This window comes from Numenius arquata, chromosome 21 (genome assembly GCF_964106895.1).
Source record: "Numenius arquata chromosome 21, bNumArq3.hap1.1, whole genome shotgun sequence".
In the NCBI taxonomy this organism is placed as follows: domain Eukaryota; kingdom Metazoa; phylum Chordata; class Aves; order Charadriiformes; family Scolopacidae; genus Numenius; species Numenius arquata.
Genome location: NC_133596.1, coordinates 5,477,327 through 5,498,619, shown reverse-complemented (window position 1 = coordinate 5,498,619; position 21,293 = coordinate 5,477,327). Strand labels below are relative to the sequence as shown.

Sequence of the window (21,293 nt, the reverse complement as noted above, 5' to 3'; positions counted from 1 at the left end):
GTGTGGGTACGTGCTGGCGAGGTGGGTGCCCACCGGTGAGGATGCCAACTGGTGAGGGTGGCTGTTGGAGTGGTTGTTTGCCAGTGAGAGCGGTTGGCGAGGTGGGTGCATGGTGGTGTTGGGTGTTGGTGAGGTGGGTGCTCGGTGAGGTCAGCATCCATGAAGGTGGGTATCCATGGAGGTGGGTACACAGGGTGAGAACCCATTGAGCAAAGGGGGTGTCCATGAGTTTAGGTGCCCACGGGGATGAGCATCTGTAGGGGTGGGTGCCCATGGGTTTGGATGTCAATGGGCACGGATGCCCATGGGTTTGAGTGCCCATGGGGGTGAGCATCCATAGGGGTAGGTGTCCATGTGGTTGGGTGCCAATGGGAGTGGATGTCCATGGGTTTGAGTGCCAATAGTGATGGGTGCCCACGGGTTTGGGTGTTGATGTGTTTGGGTGCCCATGAAGGTGAGCATCCGTAGAGATGGGTGAGCATCCAGTGGGATGGGTGCCCATGGGCTTGAGTGTTCACGTGTTTGGGTGCCCACGAAGGTGAGCATCCGTAGAGATGGGTGAGCATCCAGTGGGATGGGTGCCCATGGGCTTGAGTGTTCACGCGTTTGGGTGCCCACGAAGGTGAGCATCCATCGGGATGGGTCCCCATGGATTTGAGCGGTCGTGTGTTTGTGCGCCCACGAGGGTGAGCATCCCCAGGAACTGCTGCCCACGGGTTCTTATCCCCAGCCCTACACCCCGTACCCCGGGGCCGCCGGGCGGGGAGGGCCGGGGCGTCCCGGAGCCGTGGCCGGGGCGGTGCCGCCGGCGGGACCGTCCCTTTCCCTCGCCCCGCCGGGGCGGGCCGGGGCCGGGACCGTGCCCCTGCCCGTGCCCGGGGCCGTACCGCACCGCACCGCAGCGGGCGGGGGGGGGGGTGGGGGGGGCGGGGGTCCGGGCGGCGGCGGCGGCGGCGGCGGCGGCGGTGCCATGGGGCCGGGTGGCGGGGCGGCGGCGGGTCGGGGTCCGCTGGGGGCCCTGGCGCTGCTGTGGGCGGCGGCGGTGCTGTGCCAGCTGGGCAGCGGCAGCGTCCTCCGCCGCCGCCTCCACGCCGCCGGTTTCCTCCAGCGGCGGCTGAGCGGCGGCGAGCGGCGGGACGTGCAGCGGGAGATCCTGGCCGTGCTGGGGCTGCCCGGCCGGCCGCGGCCTCGGACCCCCGCCGCCGCCCGCGCCCCCGCCGCCGCCGCCCCGCTCTTCATGCTCGACCTCTACCACGCCGTGGCCGGCGAGGAAGAGGGGGAGGAGGAGGAGGAGGAGGCGGCGGTATCGCGGCCGGTGCTCACCGGGCTCAGCACCCAGAGCCCCCCGCCGGGCAGCGTCGTCAGCCGCGCCGACACCGTCGTCAGCCTCGTCAACATGGGTGAGCGACGCACCGGGGGCACCGGGGGCGAGTAGAGCCCGTGGGGGGGGGGCCCGGGACGCACCGGGGGAACTGGGGACACCGGGACTTGCGAGGGGACCGGGTCGCACCGGGAGGACCGGAGCCTGCGGTGACACCGGGAGGACCGGGTCTCACCGGGGACACCGGGGCTTGCGAGGGGGGACGGGGTCGCACCGGGGGAACCGGGGACGCCGGGGCTTGCGGGCAGGATCTAGGCGGTTTTAGACGGACCGGAGGAACCGGAGCCTGCGGGGGGACGCACCGGAGAAACTGGGGGGAGCGGAACTTGTGGGGGGACCGGGTCGCACCGGGAGGACCGGAGCCCGCGGGGGCACCGGGCGGGAGGACCGAGACGTGCGGGCAGGATATTGGCGGCTTTAGCAGGACCGGAGGGACGGCAGCAAACCGGGGCGCACCGGAGGGACCGGAGCCTACGGGGGGGGCCGGGGGGCACGAGCAGGATCCAGGCGCCTTGGGCAGGACCGGGGCGCACGGAGGGACCGGGGGGACCGGAGCAGACCGGGGAGCACGGGCAGGACGGGAGGCGGAGGCGGCGGTCGAGCCCCGGCACAGGGCAGCGCATCTCCCCGGTGCGCTCGGGGTTGACGCTCGCAGCTCCCGGGAGACACCGGGGAAGGTACCGGGGGGGGGGCAGCGCACGGTGGGACGGGGCACGGGCTGGGAACGGCAGGGAGCCCGGGCTACCGAACCGACCCCCAGCCAAACCCCGCGGAGCAAACCCGGTCCCTGGCTGCGGGCAGGGGACCGTAGCTGTCGGACTGAGGGCTCCGAGCATCCCTCGGTCCCGGGGTGCTTCCTCCCGAGTCCCTGCTCGGAAAAGCCTCTTGTGCGCAGAATTGAGCTTAATTACAGCAGGAGAGCGGCTGTTGAGGGACACGGTGGCCGTGGGGCTGCACCCTGGGTGATGGGAGAGAGCCACTGCCGTCCCCCCCGGCAAAAAAAAAACAAAAAAAAAATCCTTAAAAGAGTGGAGATGGAGAGGGGGAAAAAGCATGCGGTGAGGGAGGGCTGGGGGAACTCGGTGAGCTTGTCCCCAAGTTAAAATGAACCGGGCTGCTTCCCCCGAACGCTCTCTCCGTCCTAAGGCAGCGGAGGGAGGCTGGGAACCACCGTGGGACGAGGCAAGTTCGTCCTGCTCCAGGGAGCCGCGTTGCCCACCCGGCACTCCCCATTTTGGTGGGCACACACAAACCGGTCACGGAGCGAGCGGTGGGGGGGACGCAGGCAGGACAGCAGCTCTCGTGCCGGTGGCGGGGTGGACCGAATTACCGGCGGTGGGACACTGAATCACGGTTCAAAATAAAATCCTCAAGGTTGCTAATTATTGCTGGAATCCCGTCCAGCTGGTTACTGAGCAATGCCCGGCTCCAGCCACTGTCCCATTTCCAGGCAGTTGCGTGAGCGGCAGCGAAAGCAGAGCTATTTCCAGCCGGCATCAGTGGGGCCAGGGCCCCTTTCCTCCCCCGCACCCCTTCAGGACCCCCACGGGGTCCCCCACAGCCCTCCGAGCATGGGGAGAAACCCTCTCCAGGGAGCCCAGGCAGGGAGGGGACCTGCAGCCTCGGGAGCAGGTACGGGTGAGGGAGGGCTGTGGAGGCATCTCCCAGGTCCTCTCCATCCATTCTTACATCGCCTGTACCACCTGCGGATGTAAAGAAGCCTGGGGTAGACCCTGCTGAACCAGGCGGTGGTTGGGGGCACCCACGGGAGTAGGCACCCAGCACCCAACCCCTGGGGCTGTGGGGGCTCAGTGATCCAGGGAAGCCAGGACGGAGGGAAGCAATGCTGGGGCACCAAATCCTGGCTCCTTCAACACTCAAGACCACGCAAGCACCAAAAAGTGTTTTAAAATGGCCAGGTTTGATGACAGGCAGGGTGGGATGTTTGGGAAGGGAGAGGGGGGGGGGACGGGGAGCTGCGTGGGAGGTGTCGGTGCTGGCACTGGGGTGCTGGGGCCGCTCCCCTTCCCGGTGCTCCTGGAGCAGTCGGGGGAGCTGGGGAACACGGTTCCAGCCTTCAATTTGAATGGCTTTGATTTCTGCGGCTTCGTCAGCCCCTTCATGTTAATTAAATAAATTTTTGTGGGAGAAGGCTAGCTTTCATTTGCATACGTAATGTGCTGCACAATTACCCTGATGGGGGCATGCAAATGGGGTAAGTTGGGCGCTTGGACCTCTTTGCTCCCAGCCACCCCAGGGAGCCCTGTGTGAGCCAGGCCGGAGCGCGGCTCCCAACGGCACACCTTTTTCCTGGGAAGAGGAAATGACAAACCTCCCCAGCGCACAAACACATCCCAGTTTGGGCAGGCAGAGAGCCCTGTTGGTCTGGGCAAGCGGTGGGGCCGGGGGCAGCCAGGGCCCCCCAGGCGATGGGTGGCCACCGGGCACCTTGGGTTGGGTTTGGTGATGGTGGATCCACCCATCCCGTCCCGCTCGCTGCCTCTCGGCGTGAGGATAAACCTCTTTGTATAAACCTGACCCGTGCTATTTTTGTGCGCTAACTGGGGCGGTCAGGTGGGTTGTATTTTTAAGCCTGGGGTAGGGATGGGCTTGGAGATTTCTTCTCGGCCGGGACTGAGCCACCCGCCGTGAGTCACGGTTACGTGCAGGGTATAATCACGGAGCAGAGAGGGTTGTAACGGGAAGGTGAGGAGGCAGCTCATGGTGCTGCCCGAGCCCCCCATGGCTGCCTGTCGGCACCACAACACACGTGTCCTCCCTTTCCCTCCACGGCGCCCGCCGCTGCCCCAGGATGTGGCCGTGCTCCCCCCGCGGTTGTTTGGGATGAAGCAGTGGGGCAGCTGGGCACCTTCCTGGCAAACCCTGACTTCCCGGGTCTGCTCCTTGGGGAGGACTTGGGGGGAGAAGGCAGGGCAGCCCTCTCTGCAGTGCCCCGCGTGCGGGGTGGGAGCTTGGGGCAACATCTTTGATTTATCCGGGGAGTTGGGGTGTACTGCTCTGCCCCCCACGCCGGCGGAGCATCGCCCGCTGCCGGCCTCGGTGCCCCCGTGCAGTTACCACCCAAATCCAAACTGCTGGCAGCAGCAGGGTCAGGATTTTTCCACTCCTGACTTCATTTTGCAGCTGTTTGTGCCTCCTCTGGGCATCTGCGAGGGCTCGGCATCGTTTTTCCGGCAGCGCGGGATGAGCCCATGCTGAGGTGTTGGTGCTCTGTCGGCACCCGCCGTGCGTGTTTTAAGTGGGAAAAGCTTTGCAAATAAAATCCCCTGGGGTCCAGCTCCTCAGCTGGCTGTTTGTAGGGCTGGGGGGGGGATGCAAGCAGGGGGGCCAAGGCTGCCCCACAGCCGCTGGCATCCAGGCTGGGGGTACCCGATGCCGAACCCTGTGTCCTGTGGCTCCTGATGTTCATCTCGGGAGGACGGAGGAAGTGCTCGTGGGATGAAGCAGGAGCCTGGTAGAGACTCCGCTGCAGCTTGGGATAACTCTGGAATCTCTCCCCACTTCGGAGAACCTCCGGAGCTTATTTTTTCCCGCTTGCAAGCGAAGGATAGCATCTTCCTTGCATCTCCTTTAAACCTATTTTAGGATTCTGAGCGCTTGATGTGGTTGAATATCCTGGCATTTCCTTTTAATTTAGTGTCTGAAATGATCATGGGGACCATCGGGAGCAGCCAGGACCAGTAATTACAACTGATGCGCAGTTTATAGAAACAGGAAAAGTTTACAATGAAAAAGTGCAGCTAAAAATAACCTGGGGAGCAGGACGAAGGGCAGCATCGCCCCATGGCTGGGAAGAGCCCAGGACCGTGCAGGGGCTGGGGGACAGGGGGCTGGGCATCCCCTGCCAGGGCTTGCGTGGCCTCATAGAACCATAGAATCATCGAATTGTCCGGGTTGGAAGGGACCTTTAAGATCATCTAGCCCAACCATCAACCTAACTCTGATAACATGGCCATTTATATAGGTATATAATATTTCTTTTTTATAATTTTTTGGGGGGTTGGTGGGAGCACAGGGCACATTCGTGGCATTCAGCTTTGGGGAAAGACGCAGCAGCTCTTGGGGGGGGGAGGAGACGGTAAATGCCAAAGGAGGGGGCAAGGAGAGCAAAGAGCTTGGGTTGGGTTTTTTTAGTGTGTCTCATCCGCAATCCGGATAATCCGCCCACAGATAATTGAGGGTTGGCGGTGCGGCTGACTCAACCCGCCTCGAATCAATAGCAGGTTCCCAGGCACGACAGGCTCTGGGGAGGGCCCATTGCCTGCACACATGCATCCCCCCCCCCCCCCCTCCCAGCAGCATCTTAGCACCCACTTTTCTGCCTGGGCAGAAGGGTGCTGGGTGCTTTCGGGATGTGACACACGCTCCCCCGCTGCAGGGTTGTAATTTTGCAGTCCTTATTTTGCCAGAAAATATGGTGATATTAACCCCCACCCCCCCCATCCCACCCCCCCCAACCTGCTGATCATCAGCCCGGGCTGCTGTTTGCTGGTCCCATCCCCATCACCCTCCTCTGCGGCGCAGGAGATGATGCTTCGCCCTCGGTCCTGCCCTTCCAAGGTGGGGGGGTGTTCCCTCTTCTGCTCCTCAAAATGGAGCAGAAAGCAAGGGATTCCTCCTTGTCTCCCATCCCAAATACTAATGAGTCCAGTTTATTTGGTTCATCAAGGTGCACAGCTAATTGTGGTCCCCTTGAGCGTTTCTCATCCCCCAGGCAGGTCTTCCCTCCCCGCTCACCCCCTCTGCCTTCAGCCCCGCTCTCCTCCATCACCTCCACAGATTTCATAACAAACTTCTTGAGCAATAGTTTTCACCCTTCTCTGGGGTTGAAAAATCACCTGGGGGGGGGGGCTTTTTCTGTGTCTCCGGGTCCCTGTGACCTCCTTGGGTTGGCCACAAAACTCCCCCTGCCCTTCCCTGGACCGAGGTCCACCCGAGCGGTGCCGCAGCATCACTTTGCCAGAGACACTCGGTCCGTGAAGACTGTGGCGGTTTTTGAGCCCATATTTGATCTCTTTGGGTCTCATCTGATGCCAGGGAGCAAAGGGGCAACCCATGAAATACCCAGGTGACTGAAGTGGGACACTGCTTTGTACCTGAGTGTCCCCTGGACCCCTCGCAGGACCTCCCACTTGGGGTGTATCAGTAAAACAAAGAAAAAAAAAAAGCAAAAAAAAAGCAGGGGATTCCAATCAATTCTGTGATTCCTCTGGTTGTGTTTTGGGGCGGATTTAAGGATTTTCCAAGATCCATGAGGCATCGACGGCCTCAGCAGCATCTTTAATGGCCCAGGAGCGTTAAACCATCAGCGATGGGTCAGTGGAAGAAACGAAAAAGCAGAAAAGGGTCAGGGAGCCCCCCGAGGGGCTGCAGGGGGGTCGGGGCGGGGTCTGCGTGTTCCCCCCCGGGGGGGTGCAGGGGACGGATCCGTCTCCCCCCAGCATCCTCCCGCCCGCAGCTGGCCGCCGGCCGAGCAGCAGGAAACGTTCTCCGCATCCGCCCCTGCCCGCCCGGCCCCGGGCTTTTTTTGTAACATAACTTGTGGTGAGCCCAGTAGCTGGAGGGAATGTGGGGTTGTTTTTTTGTTTGGTTTTTTTTATAAAAAGGAATTAAAAAAAAAAAAATTAAAAAAGGAGGAAAAAAAACCCACCCAACCCATGGATGCATAAATTAAACTCTCAGTGTTCGGGTTGGAGGGATGCTCCATGCTGCTCCCCCCCTCTATAAACAGGGATGGCAAACTTTATGATATATTAAATTTTGAATGTTTCCCCCCCTTCCTGCCCCCCCCCCCAGCATCAGTTAAAAATCACATTTAAAATGTACGTTTTTTTATTTAATTAATTATTTGCTTGGTTTATTTTTAAAAGTAAGCGCTGGGTCAGATTTGTTATGTCGCTTTTGCGCCTGAAGCCGGAGGAGCTTTAATCACTTTAATTACATTCAGTCATGGCAGCCCGGAATATTTGAAAAGAACAATTTGAAGAAAATAATTACATATTAAAGAAAATGTGCGGGGCTGCATTACCGTAAAGAACGATGCTGGTTTTTTTCTTTATGGACTTAACTTAAAAAAAAAAAAAAAAAAAAAAAAAAATCACCAGATTTTTCCTTTCCCAACACGCACTAGATTTCTGCAGAAAGTAGGTGTTTTCAGTAAAAAGTGAGGTTTTTATTTTTACAGAGCAGGGACCTGACAGTTCCCCCCCAGTCTCCCAGAGGCTGAAAAATCTTTATATTTCAGCAGCCCGAAGCCTGTGGGGGAGAGGGGACCTGTGACACCCTCCATGGCCCCGGCGAGCCCCAGGCTGTCCAGAGTTTGTCCCCCGAGCACCTGCAGCAAGAAAAGCTGCAAAAACCCCGATTTCTGCTCCAGAGGGTCCCACCGACCCCCAAAACTTGGGATTTTTGGGTGGATTTTTCACCCTTTGGAGAAGAGCAAAGGGCTGCAGCACGAGGGGCAGCTTCTCTGGGCGCCTGCCGTAGCCAAGTCTTCATGCTTTTTATTTTCTTTTTATTTTTTTTAATTAATAAATAAAGTTTTTAATTAATAACAAAGAAAGAGGCTGGTGGGTTTACAGCAAAATAAATTATGCAAAAAACAGGAGAGAGATGCATCAAGATTAAAACCCTCTGGAGAGGAGCGATGGGAGTTGGCAGCAGCAGCAGCCAAGAGCTCAGTGGAGTTTGTCCCCAAATTGGGGACAAATCGGGTCAGTGGGACCCAGTGGGGGGGCTCTGCAGGCTTTGATCAGCCCATCGGGATGGCCAGAGGGGCAGGAAGGGCCACCGCATCCCGGCACAGCCCTCCCTGACCCCTTTGCTCCGCAGTCGAGCAGGACCGGGACATCTTCTCCCCGAAGCCCTACTGGAAGGAGTTCAGGTTCGACCTGACCCAGGTGCCCACGGGAGAGTCGGTGACGGCCGCCGAGTTTCGCATCTACAAGGCGCGGGGCGTCACCCACCACGCCAACAACACCCTCCACGTCAGCATCTACGAGATCGCTGCTGAGCACTCCAACAGGTGACGGGGACAGGGACGGGATGGAGATGTGGATGGGAATGGGGATGAGGATGGAGACAGGGATGGGGATAGGAAGCAAGATGGTGGGCATGGGGATGGGAATGAAGATGGTGGGGATGGGAATGGGGATGAAGATGGTGGGGTTGAGAATGGGAATGGGAATGAAGATGGTGGGGATGGGAATGGGGATGGGAATGAAGATGGTGGGGATGGGAATGGGGATGGGAATGAAGATGGTGGGGTTGAGAATGGGAATGGGAATGAAGATGGTGGGGATGGGAATGGGGATGGGAATGAAGATGGTGGGGATGGGAATGGGAATGAAGATGGTGGGGATGGGAATGGGGATGAAGATGGTGGGGTTGAGAATGGGGATGGGAATGAAGATGGTGGGGATGAGAACGGGGATGGGAATGAAGATGGTGGGGATGAGAACGGGGATGGTGGGGATGGGAATGAAAATGAAGATGTTGGGGATGGGAATGGGGATGGAAATGAAGATGATGGGGATGAGAATGGGAATGAAGATGGTGGGGATGGGAATGGGAATGAAGATGGTGGGGATGGGAATGGGAATGAAGATGGTGGGGATGGGAATGGAAATGAAGATGGTGGGGATGGGAATGGGGATAGGAATGAAGATGGTGGGAAGGAGGATGAGGATGAAGATGGGGATGGGGTCCCCCAGCAAGCACCAGCCCCAGCACTTTCCCTTCCTACCACCATACAAATGCCGAGGGAAGCAGCACTGCCGTGGCTGGCTGTTCCCATGCTTTCCCACCGGGCAATGCCACACCCCGGCATTTTGGCCAGGACTGGGAGGATGCTTTTCCCAGCACAGCTGCCACCACCATGTGCGGAACAGCCGGAAGCACCGGGAGCTGCTGTCCTGACCCTGCTGTGCTGGGACCTGTACGGACACAGGCACCGAGGAGTCATTTCCATGAATGGCCGCCGGTGCCGATGTCCTTTGGGTACTATTACTCACCTGCTCGGTTTTTCCCCCATTTCCACAGGGAGTCTGACCTGTTCCTGCTGGATGTCCAGGACCTGCGTGCTGGGACCGAGGGCTGGCTGGTGTTTGACGTCACGGCCGCCAGCAACCACTGGTTAGTGGATCGGAAATACAACCTGGGGCTGCGACTCTACGTGGAGACGGATGATGGTGAGCCTACCGGCAGCGTTTGGGGCCGAATCCTCGGGAATTGGAGCCCTCTCATCTCCCTTTTTGGTGCCACGGTGGGCAGCTCTGTGTGTGGGGGGAGTTGTTTCGCTGCAATTTTTAAATTTCCAGCTGTGATGGGGAAACAGCAGAGGCCAGAAGTCGGAGGAGCTGGGTTTGCAGGCAAGCTGGGATGGCAAAACCTCCCCAAGGCATTAATGCTAATGGGGTTCCTGGTGTGGGCTGTAATAACCCCATTAGCACTTAATGAACTCCTCACCTGGAGGGATCCTCCTGTATGTGCTGGAGTATTAACCCTCTTCTCGCCAAGGAGCCAAATCTGCTCCAAAGTTGCCGTTTGCAGGTGCGCGGGCACACAAAGAGCATCTCTGGTCCCATGGAGGCGGAGGGAGAAATCGCAGCCGTTAATGCCCCATCCGTCCCCTTCCCTCCCAGCGCACCTAGCTGACCTCCCCGGCGAGGGGGAAAAATCGGTCTCGCTTGGTTTAAATCCTCGAATTGCTCTATGTGACCATCGTGTGGTGGTGACCGTGCAGGGTGAGGCCATACTGTCTCTGTGAGCCGTCCATCATACATCCACCAACAGCAGAAGAGGGGCCCTGGGGGGGGGTCCAGCCACCCAGGACATCCAAACCACAGCTCTCCACTGCAAATTTCCTGTATTTTTTTTTCCTCCTTGCTTTAATCGAATGAGTTCTCAGAATGACTTTGTTCTGAGAGCAAACCATGGTCCTGTCCTTGTAGGGCACAGCGTCGACCCGGGCTTGGCGGGGCTGTTGGGGCGCCGGGGGCCCCGCTCCAAGCAACCCTTCATGGTGACATTTTTCCGGGCGAGCCCCAGCCCCGCGCGCGTTACGCGGGCGGCCAAGCCCCCCAGGAGGCGGCAGCACAAGAAGAGCAACGACCTCCCGCATCCAAACAAGCTGCCGGGAATTTTTGGTAAGAGTTTTGTGGGGTTCCTCTGGAAAAGACCGGCCTCTGGGGCTGCCGTGACCAAGGGACCTTCTGCAAGTACCTTGTCTTGCAAGGAATCCCAATTTTGGCCCAAAAACGCATTCCCAAAGCAAAGCTCTGGGTTTTTAGGATCGGGGGTCCTGGACTTTTTGAAGCATTGCCCTTGGCTTTGAAGCTGCCCTGGGAGGGCATCACCCCGGGATGGTGTCACAGCCCCAGGATGGTGTCATGGACCTGGAAAGCTGCTCAGGCACGAGGGGAGCGAGAAGCTCCAGCTCTCCCAAAGCCATTTAGCTTGAGGAATCCTCAAAGCCAAATCCGCCTGGGATTTCATAGAATCACAGAACGGTTTGGGTTGGAAGGGACCTTAATGACCATCCAGTGCCACCCCCTGCCATGGGCAGGGACACCTCCCACCAGGCCAGGTTGCTCCAAGCCCCCTCTAACCTGGCCTTGAACCCCTCCAGGGAAGGGGGAGGTGGATTCCAGAGATGATTTAGCCCTTCCCAGGCTGAATCCCCTCACCCTGATGTTGGAACAATAAATTTCAGGCCAGTTTGAAGCTTCTTTTCCCTTTGTGCAGCCACGGAGGCTTCTCTTCTTCTGTTTTCCTGGCCTAACCCCAACCATGGGGCTGTTCAATCCCACCCACGAGCGGTGGTGGGAAAATCCCACCCACTGTGGTGGGAAAAGGGGGGGGTCAGGATGCCGGCACCATGGGCTAACCCTGCCTGTCCCCTTCTCCCGCAGATGATGTCCACGCCACGGATGGGCGGCAGGTTTGCCGGCGCCACGAGCTCTACGTCAGCTTCCAAGACCTTGGCTGGCTGGTACTTGTCCACGGGGAGAAGTAAATGCAATAAAAAAAAAAAAAAACCCAAAACCATCGTCCCCCCCCCTCGGGCTCCCTCCCAACCCGGCTTCTCCTGCCCATAAAGCATCTGAGTAGTGCGGGGCAACCGGGAGCTGCCGTAGCCCCATCCCGGGAGCTGGGAAGGCAAACATGAACTGCCACAACCCCAAACCCCACCGCTGACCCCGAACAACTCCTGCCTCGGGCCAAAAAATCAAAATTAAACCCTCGCTGCTGGCACAGCTGCCCGGGGAGGAGGCGGCTGGGTTGTTTTTGCAGGTGGGGAATGGGTGAAGGGCACAGAAAAGGTGAAACCCAGGGTGTAAAACCCCCCTTTTTTTTTTTGTTGTTGTTGTTTTTGCAGGACTGGGTGATCGCCCCGCAGGGTTACTCAGCCTATTACTGCGAGGGGGAGTGCGCCTTCCCCCTGGACTCCTGCATGAACGCCACCAACCACGCCATCCTGCAGTCCCTGGTCAGTGACAGCCCCGGGGGGAGCAATGGGAGCCCGGCGGGTCCACATGGCGAGCTGGATTTGGGGCTGAGAGCGTTTAGGTGGGAGGGTGCAGTTTAGCTCCAGCTGTCAATAAGGCATCAGTGGGGGGCGTGCACATCTGGATGGGGGCTCCCCTTTGTCCTCGTCCCTGCATCCTCCTCGCCAGCCCCAGGGCTCGGTCCGAGGCCCCACGAAGCTCCGCTGCGGCTCAGTGCCCAAGCGTTGGGCTCAGCATATTCCAAGCAGGAAGGTTTTAATGCCCTGTTTTGGTTTCTCTCTTTTTTTCTCTTTTTTTTTTTTTTTTTTTTCCCCAAACCCACCCTGCATCCCAGCCCCGGTGCTTTAATTTCTGGAATTTCCTGCCCTGTGAGTGTTTGATTTCCCAATGGCAGAGTCACACCGGCTCCGGTGTTCGCGGTTAATTACAGGGAGCGCCGAATCCTCAGCCGAGCCTTTGAAGGTGTCGCCTGGCGGGGTTTAATTTTTGCATTAACGAAGCTGCCAGAGGCCCCGTCTGGGGATGGGCACGATCCTGGCAGTGGCAAGGAGGGGTCCCCTTTTCCCCTTACACCCCTAAACCCCACGCTTTTCCTGAAACGGAGCCCTTTGGGCAGGATGTGAATCACCTGGCGCCCAGATCCGACCCTTCTGGGAAGCGCTGGGGCAAACGCGGCCGGGGAGCCGTGCCAGCCCTGGCCGGGGCTGTAAATAGCAGGGTTTGACAGCAAAAACACCGGACTTCCGAACTGGGAGAGCTCGGCTGCCCCTGCAATAAATTAATTGCACATGTCGGATAAAGCCGGCGAGGGCTGTGTGCTGCCCAGCAGCCTGTGAGCCTCCCAGTTCATGCCGTCCGGCGCGTTCCTGGGATAACGCCCGTCCTCCGACGAACGAGAAGGAGAGTCGCCTTGAGAAAGCTGTTGTGTACGTTAAGATTTTCAGTGCAATATGTTAAATTTGGGGCGGCGCTGAGCCCTGCAGGAGAATCTCTATTGCGACAGCACCCAGCACCCCCCGCCCACGCTGGGATGAGACCCGCGCTGCCCTGATTTATTTTCTTTTTAGCTATTTGCCTATTTACAGCGAGAAAAAGGGCCCAGAAATCCCAAATTAATGAAGGGGCTGCCCAGCCCGCGCAGTGCCACCCCGATCCAATATAAACTGCAGCAAGGACTGCCCAGAGTTCAGAATAAATATTTTTGCAAAAAGCTGGAAATAATCTCCCCATTCACCCAGGGATTTTTTTTTTTTGCAGTTAAGGGCTGGTTTGATGCTTTTTTTCTTCTGCCCGAGGCCACGTTTCCCGGTGCTGACGGGCTCCATCCATCCCCCCCCAGGTCCACCTGATGAAGCCCGAGGCCGTGCCCAAGGCGTGCTGTGCCCCCACCAAGCTCAGTGCCACCTCCGTCCTCTACTACGACAGCAACAACAACGTCATCCTCAAGAAGCACCGCAACATGGTGGTGAAATCCTGCGGCTGCCACTGACCCCCGGGTCCCTTCCCCATCCCCATTCCCATTCCCATCCTTGAATGTCCCATCCCCGTCCCCGAATGTCCCATCCCCGACGGAGAAATGTGACACTGGGCTCCTGCTGCCTGTGTGGAAGAGGAGTTTCATGGGCCCCCATCGCAGCAAAGCCCATTAATAATAATAATAAAAAAAAAAATAAAAAGAAATTCCTCCCGCCCCTTCCTAGAAGTGGATGTAAATAATATAAAACTTTTCTTCTCTTAACTACACTTAATGAGACACAGTCATATCTATACATATATATATATATATATATAGGGAAGAGAGGATTTGTGGCTGGATACGCATCTGTCTGTCGGTGGCTGATGTGTTTTCCCCCAGCGCTGCTGGCCCAGAGGCTGTCGCAGACCCTGGTGTTTCACAGGGGCAATTAGGGCTGAAGGGTAATTAGGACATGGGAGGTGGCATCCGAGTCGCTGTGGGACTGAGCTGTTTCTAGCCACGTACGTCTAACGAACCCACCTCTACCCAGCGCTTTTAATTCCCTTAATGAAAACACCATCAGCCAATTAAGTAGCTGGCTGACTAACCCGCTCCCCTTTACTTAAAGTTCACGAAACGCAGCCGGTTGGAAAAAAAAAATAAAATATCCATATTGAGCTCTGACACTGTTATAAAATAAATGCCGAGTCTGGAAAGTAAACACGCAGTTTCTCTTGCTGTTTGTTTTTTAATAAATGTCACGGCACAGCAGCGCTCTGTTCGGCAGAGGGGATTTCGCAACGAAAAAATACTTGGGATTGGCTAAAATTGTACCTATTTGCTTGAAAACGAGCCCTGGCAAACTGCTGTGATGTGAGTTTTAGGTCAGGCTGTGTCTCCCCGGCCGGGAGGAGCGGCCGCGCTCACCGGTGGATGCTTCCCGTGGGCTCGCAACGGGGCTGCGACCACACCGGCCCCGGGCACCTTCCCTTCTCTATTTGCACAATTAAGTTGTTTATTTGCCGTGATTTTAAAAGGAAAGGGCCTGGCCCGTTCCTCAGCTCGGGCACCCAGGGAACCTCGCATCACTAAGCAAATAACGAACCTGGCTGAGCCAAATGCAAAGGAAAAAAAAAAAAAAATCCCAATAAACCCACCAAAGTAAGATCCGCTCCCTGCCGATGGCGGGATTCATGAGAAACGAAATCCTCGCTTCTTTGGAAATTCCAGCTAATTCCACAAGAAATCCAGCTCAGGATGCGATGGTGACTCCGTGCATCGTCCTGCCTTTTCCAGAAAGGCCAGGGCTTCCACAGACTCTCCCACGGAGCGAGGGCTGGAGGTGTCTTGCAAGGGACCGTCGTCAGAAATTTGCCATTTAAAGACCAAAAAGGAGGGAGTGAGGAAGGGAAACGCTGGGTGGGTTTGTCCGTTTGTCGGATATCGCGTCCGAGTGCCCACACCTCACCTTGTCCCAGGTGTAGGGGCAATGCACAGCCCCCAGACAGCGGGGAAAACCAGCAAGGGAATAAAAGCAACCCAGAAATCGAAAAATCTCCGATTGCACAAGCCCTAGAAAACACCCCCAAACCCCAGAAAACATCCCCAGACCCCAGAAAACATCCCCCAAACCCCAGAAAACATCCCCAGACCCCAGAAAACACTCCCCAAACCCCAGAAAACATCCCCCAAACCCCAGAAAACACCCCCAAGCCCCATAAAACACCCCCAAACCCCAAAAACCACCCCCCTAAACCCCAGGAAACACCCCCCAAACCCCAGCCCCATGCACCCGACCCTCGTCTCTGCCCCGGCAGCCCCATCCCTCCTGCCCAAGCTCAAAGCCGCACACATCCCTTCCTCCCCCCAAAACACACATTCCCAGAAGTACCCAGCGCTGTAATTTTCACAGGAAACCCCAAATCAATCACTTTCCAACGATGTGGTTACCTTCACGGTGCACAGTCAGAGCTGCCCACTGATGGGAACTATAAACGCTCACCCCTATCCCGCTCTGCAAACCAGAGTCTGGAAATTAAACCCCTTCCTACAGCCTCACCATGGTTTTTTTATTTTTATTTTTATTTTTTATTTTTATTCTATCATAGAATTTTCTTGTTTGGAAGGGACTTTTAGGATCATCAAGTCCAACCGTTATCACCCAAAGGGCTTCTGTATTTCCTGCTGCTTCTTGTCCAGACCTTGTTCTCCCACTTCCACATCCCTCTGGGATGCAGGCGGAGTTGGACCAGGCTGGCTCCCCAGCAGGACGGCCACCAGCCAGGGACCTGCCACCCTCTGCTGATGGGAAAGGACACTACAGAGCCGGGGACAGGCCAAAAATGCCTCCACCAGACCCTGCTGCTGGAAAAGCAGGAGAGATTCCACTTTGCTCTTCTTGCCCCAGCTCAGTTAAGTTCCCCTGGAGCTGGGATCGAGGCACCGGATTTGGGAAGATAAGGGCAAATGCAAAAAAAAAAAAAAAAGGCATCTTTGCTCAAAAGCAAAGACCATCCTCACACGGTGAGAATTCAACAGCCTGGGGTAGGTCCTCAGTATTTTTAAAACTAGTTTTTTATTTTTACCAAATATAAAGTCTTTCCTGAACACAGCAGCAGAAGGGGCCGGCCCCGCTCGGGGCAGCCCAGGCCGGCGCGGGCTGAGAAGCCGTTTCTCCTGGGGTGGGTGGGAGCCCCACAGGGCTGTCCCCAGGCACACACACGCCAAGCTTCGCAGGGAAATTTCCACACAAGCTGGGGGAGCTGGGCGCTGTCGGGGGGTCATGGGGCTGTGCGTCCCCTCCATCTGATTCCCTGTCCCCTCCTGTCCAGGCTCCCCCCATCCAGTCCCCTCCAAGAGCCGAGCTCACGGGCACTCCCCGCAGTCCGAGATGATCACCTTCTGCTTCGGTTTCCCGTCTTTGGTGCCCTGAGCCTTTGGGAAGAGAGCAGCAGGAATTAAAATTAAAAAAAAAAAAAAAAAAAAAAAAAAAAGAATTAAAAGCTCAGAATCTGTGGGCAGGAAGGAGGTGGGCTCTGCCCCGACCACCGGCACCCACCTCGATCTGCCGCACCACGTCCATGCCCTCCGTCACCTCGCCGAACACCACGTGCTTCCCGTCCAGCCAGTCCGTTTTGTCGCAAGTGATGAAGAACTGGGAGCCGTTGGTGTTTGGGCCGGAGTTCGCCATCGATAACAGCCCTGTGAGCAAAAAGCGTTGTGTTATGGCTCCAGCACCTGAGCTGCTACTTCGACCCAAACCCCTTCCCGTGCGCTGCAAAACGCTGCGGGTTTTAGGAGTATTAAACTTCACAGAAACCGGTGGAAACCAATTACGCTGAGAGAGAAACGCTTGCAAACATGAAAGATGGCAAGTGCTGGAGATTGCTCATATCTATTTTTAGTTGCAGTAATAGAAATGCTGTTTGTACGGAGATAAACCTTGCTTGTTGCCGCTTTTCACAGTCACACTCTGACTTTCCCCCTCTAAAACCAAAGAGGAGAGCAGCTCTGAGACGCTTTCTCCCCTTCTGTAATGCTGGAAATTGCTTATAAGTGCTTATAAATTGCTTATAAATGCTTATAAGTATCTGAAGGGTGGGTTGAAGGAGGAGGGAGCCAGACTCTTTTCAGTGGTTGCCAGTGAGAGGACGAGGGGCAACGGGCACAAGTTGGAACATAGGAGGTTCCACTCAAATATGAGAAGAAACTTCTTCCCGGTGAGGGTGCCAGAGCCCTGGAACAGGCTGCCCAGGGAGGGTGTGGAGTCTCCTTCTTTGGAGATTTTCAAGACCCGCCTGGATGCAGTCCTGAGTAACATGCTCTGACATGCTCTGGGCAATCCTGCTTCGGCAGGGGAGTTGGACTAGATGATCTCTATGGTCCCTTCCAACTCTAAAAATTCAGTGAAATTCAGTGAAATGAACAGCGCGTGGATGGAGAGAGAACGATGGGTTTCTGCTTGCTGAACACCGGAGACACGCGATGGTCTGACCAGGGAAGATTACGCCGCCGCAGAAGCGTTTGGCCAACATAGATTATAATTCCGGGCTGCCACTATCAACACGGTCTAGGTCAAAACAGACCGAGCGCGGCCCCTAAATGATACTGAGCCAATTTGCTCTCCAGCCCCCGCCCAGGGAGATGGCTCTACCTGGCCCCGTGTGTTTGAGAATGAAGTTTTCATCATCAAACTTCTTCCCGTAGATGGATTTGCCCCCGGTGCCGTTGTGGTTGGTGAAGTCGCCGGCCTGGCACATGAACTGGGGGATGATGCGGTGGAAGCTGCTCCCTTTGAAGCCGAAGCCCTTCTCATGGGTGCAGAGGCAGCGGAAATTCTCTGTTTGGGGGAAAAGAGGGAGGAGAAGTGAGAGCCGCATCACAGCTGGAAGCCACCGCGCTGGGGAGGCCGGACCTCTCCTCACCTACAGTCATGGGCACCACATCCGAGCGCAGGAGGATCTGCAGCCGCCCCGCAGGCTTGTTTCCGATCTTGATGTCCATGTAAACCTGAGGGTTGGCCCGGGCTTTCTTGGCAGGAGGCTCACCCTGGGCGGGAGAAGAAGAAAAAGCAAGTTGAGATGACACTGCTCTGCTCTGCCTCCAGAGAGGGCCGGCCTCATGCTCTCAGCCTTAGGGACAGCGGGGATACAGGCGGCTCCGGTTGTTTTTCCTACCTCCTGTGCCTCCGGTTTGGAGGCTTCTGCTCCTGCCTCCTCTGTGTTCTCCTCCAGGGTCTTCCCCGAAAACTTCTTCAGCCAGTCATCATCCGACCAGACTGCGGTGGCAAAAGGAAGGGTCAGGGCACAGGAACCGAATGGCAGGGCCACGCGTGGGCACACAGGCGGCTGCACAGGCCGGGTGCCACACATCATCGGGCCACTGCTTTTACAGATGTGGCCCAGATGTGTGGGTAATTTTGCCTGGCACGTGCGTGCTGTGCCCTCTCTCAGAGGGCATGAAGGCAATTGCAAGTGCGGCCAAGAGTGTTTCCACCCAAGAACTTGGGGAATATTTTTGGTTATTGGGTTATTAACTTACTTGGTTATTAATTTATTAACTTATTTGGTTATTAATTTATTCGGTTGTAAGGCTGCCACTCAGGTCCCCGAGAACCCCAACAGGAGGCAGAGCAGAGGTCTCTGCCTCAGGCTCTGGGAAGCAGAAAGGCTGACGCAGGGAGCTCTGAAGGTCCCCGGGGACTCTCTCCCCTCCCAGGCACCAACTCACCAGGCCTGGAGGAGCCTTCTTTAATTCGCATTGGTTTGGCCAAGTTCACGCGGATTGTCCTGCCGAAGAGCTCGGACTCGTTCTGCAGAGGGGAAAAAGCACAACAAAGCCCCCCAAAAGGTAAAAAAAAATCACCATTTCCTGGCAAATCCCCGCGGAGGTCAGAGGAAAACAGAGCTTGTTTCCTCTACGTGGCCCACACCACACAGGGCCCCGCTCCGTGCCACCGGGGAGAGGGCAAAGCCCCGCGTCTCCGTGGGTGAGTGGGAAGAGGGTCCGTACCATGTTGTCAATGGCTGCCGCCGCATCCTGCCAAAAAAGCAAAGAAAACCATTATTATCATCACGTCTTCTCTCTCTATCTTTAAGAGCAAGGCTCAGCATACACGTGCCCCACCATCTCCTTGCAAAAAAGACTGCCTAAGGACTGTTTTCCTGCAGCTCATCTACCCCAGGGCTGTAAAAACCGATGGGAGCTGCATCCAAACCAGAATCTGGGGTTCGTCTTCCCCCAACCAATCTGCAAACTCATTTCACATATGATTCTTTATCATTTACATAAAATATTTGGAGGATTTTGTGTATGAAGCCCAGGGCAGATTATAAGACAGCAAATATACACCAGCCTGTGCGGCCCACGAAGCAAAGAACCCCCCCCCCAATGGCTGCTGAGCCCCAGGGACAGGAGGGGGGCAGTTTGGGCCAGCAGTGGCCACGTTTCAGCTCAAAAGAAAATGGGAAAAAGGAGAACCTGGAAAAGCAGAACCGGCAGCTAAAGCAGCCCCCACCCCTCCAGCTTCCATCTGTCCCCATCTGCAGCGCTGGGTCCAGTTCTGGGCTCCCCAGTTCAAGAAGGACAAGGAACTGCTGGAGAGAGTCCAGCGGAGGCTACGAGGATGATGAAGGGCTGGAGCATCTCTCTGCTGAGGAAAGGCTGAGGACCTTGGGGCTGTTCAGCTGGAGAAGAGCAGACTGAGAGGGGACCTCATCCATGCTGAGCAATAGCTAAAGGGCGGGTGGCAAGAGGATGGGGCCAGGCTCTTCTCAGTGGGGCCCGGGGACAGGACAAAGTTCCACCTGAACATGAGGAGGAACTTCTTTCCTGTGAGGGTTCCAGAGCCCTGGAAGAGGCTGCCCAGAGAGGGTGCGGGGTCTCCTTCTCTGGAGATGTTCAAACCCCGCCTGGACACCATCCTGTGCGACCTGCTCTGGGTGGACCTGCTTTGGCAGGGGGGTGGAGGAGACGATCTCCAGAGGTCCCTTCTGACCCCCACCACTCCGTGATTCTCACCTCCGCCAGCTCAAATTCAACGAAGGCGAATCCCCGGTGCTTTTCTGGAGAAAAAGAAGCCAGCGGTCACGGGAAGGAACAACACACCGGTCCCACGGCCACCCAGCGGCGGCTGGGTCCCGTGTGTCCCCCCCCGGGGACACCTCCCTGCCCCGGGTGGATGCTCCGAGGGGATGCCCCCGACCCCCGGGCCACGCACCCGTCTCGTAGTCCAGCGGGATCTGGATGTCGGTGATGTCTCCGAAGGGGATGAAGGCGGCGTGAAGCACCTTCTCGTCCACCTCCTCGGCCAGCCCCCCTGCGGGACGGACACCCGTCAGCGCCCACCGACCCCCCGGCCCCGCTGGGGGCAGCCTCCCACCCCCCCCCCCCCCCGGGCCCCGCCACTCACCCACGTACAGCACCCGCTTGGTGGCCGCCATCTTCCCTCCGCCCCGGAACCGCCCCGCGGCCCCGCCCGCCCCGGCCCGGAGCCCTTCCGAGGGGACGGAGCGGGGACACCGGGAGACGAGCGACCCCAGCTGGGAGCGGAGGAACGGTGCTACGGGAGGACAGCCCGGCACCGCATTTCCAAGGGGGATTCCTGGTTATTTTCCTAGGAAAAGGGTGAATCTGGCACTTACAAGTCCCTCCTGGGACACGCCATGCACCGCCTTCAGCGCAAGGGCACGGACCTGAGGGGGCCATGGAGATGCTGGGAGGGCTGGAGCCCCTCTGCCGGGAGGACAGGCTGAGAGAGTTGGGGGCGTTCAGCCTGGAGAAGAGAAGGCTCCAGGTAGAATTTAGAGCCCCTTCCAGTCCCTAAAGGGGCTCCAGGAAAGTTGGGGAGGGTCTTTTTACAAGGGCACGTAGAGACAGGACGAGGAGTGGTGGCTTCAAAGTGGAAGAGGGGAGGTTGAGATGAGGTGTCAGGAGGAAATGTTTCACTGTGAGGGTGGTGAGAGCCTGGCCCAGGTTGCCCAGAGAAGCTGGGGCTGCCCCATCCCTGGAGGGGTTCAAGGCCAGGTTGGAGGGGGCTTGGAGCAACCTGGTCTGGTGGGAGGTGTCCCTGCCCAGGGCAGGGGCTGGCTTTGGATGGTCTTTAAGTTCTCTTCCCACCCCAACCATTCTGTGATTCTACTGTTTTCCAAGCACAAATTAAGCCCCAGTTCTACCACAGAGCTGGTGTGTTGTTATACTTTGAAGAACCCACCATTTTTGTCATTTCGGCAATTATTCTGTCAGGATCTGCTTTCTTTCAGAATTACTGCATGGTATAACACTTTTTATTCCCAAAGGATCACCCAAAATAGTTTACAAATCGTTACACGTACCTTTAGAGTATAAAATACCAACTGTCCTATCATGACGGAACTGTTAAAGCCAACATCCAGCTGAAAATCTAGAAATACACACAAAGAACAGCAAA

The 21,293-nt window shown here is 57.0% G+C and overlaps 2 protein-coding genes across 4 annotated transcripts; one reads left to right on the top strand and one right to left on the bottom strand.

Moving 5' to 3' along the window:
- The first annotated feature begins 970 nt into the window (after positions 1–970).
- On the top strand, positions 971–13,399 carry BMP8A (bone morphogenetic protein 8a). Its single transcript, XM_074162232.1, has 7 exons — positions 971–1,400; positions 8,234–8,426; positions 9,443–9,591; positions 10,354–10,548; positions 11,314–11,393; positions 11,781–11,891; positions 13,250–13,399. Exons 1-7 carry the CDS (start codon positions 971–973, stop codon positions 13,397–13,399), a joined length of 1,308 nt encoding a protein of 435 aa, XP_074018333.1.
- Positions 11,363–20,324, bottom strand: PPIE (peptidylprolyl isomerase E). 3 transcript variants are annotated; one of them, XM_074162234.1, is made up of 11 exons: positions 20,277–20,324; positions 20,085–20,183; positions 19,886–19,929; positions 18,878–18,904; positions 18,596–18,677; positions 18,043–18,143; positions 17,791–17,914; positions 17,520–17,705; positions 16,425–16,567; positions 11,938–11,957; positions 11,363–11,396 (listed from the first exon to the last, which is right to left on the bottom strand). In XM_074162234.1, the coding sequence occupies exons 1-11, from the start codon at positions 20,305–20,307 to the stop codon at positions 11,363–11,365; spliced, it is 891 nt and encodes a 296-aa protein (XP_074018335.1). In that variant the 5' UTR covers positions 20,308–20,324. The 3 variants fall into 3 exon arrangements, with proteins under 3 accessions (XP_074018335.1, XP_074018336.1, XP_074018334.1); XM_074162235.1 differs by having other exon boundaries at positions 17,791–17,875; XM_074162233.1 differs by lacking the exons at positions 11,363–11,396; positions 11,938–11,957 and adding an exon at positions 15,466–16,300.
- Between the last annotated feature and the right edge of the window lie 969 nt (positions 20,325–21,293).

Excerpts from the sequence above, each read along its gene's own strand:
- BMP8A (XM_074162232.1), top strand. The coding sequence starts at position 971 with ATGGGGCCGGGTGGCGGGGCGGCGGCGGGTCGGGGTCCGCTGGGGGCC. Across the intron at positions 11,394-11,780 it reads TCCAAGACCTTGGCTGGCTG|GACTGGGTGATCGCCCCGCA; the intron begins GTACTTGTCCAC and ends TTGTTTTTGCAG. Across the intron at positions 11,892-13,249 it reads ACGCCATCCTGCAGTCCCTG|GTCCACCTGATGAAGCCCGA; the intron begins GTCAGTGACAGC and ends ATCCCCCCCCAG.
- PPIE (XM_074162233.1), bottom strand. The coding sequence starts at position 20,307 with ATGGCGGCCACCAAGCGGGTGCTGTACGTGG. Across the intron at positions 17,915-18,042 it reads CCAAACCGGAGGCACAGGAG|GGTGAGCCTCCTGCCAAGAA; the intron begins GTAGGAAAAACA and ends TCTCCCGCCCAG. Across the intron at positions 16,568-17,519 it reads TCTCAAACACACGGGGCCAG|GGCTGTTATCGATGGCGAAC; the intron begins GTAGAGCCATCT and ends TTTTGCTCACAG.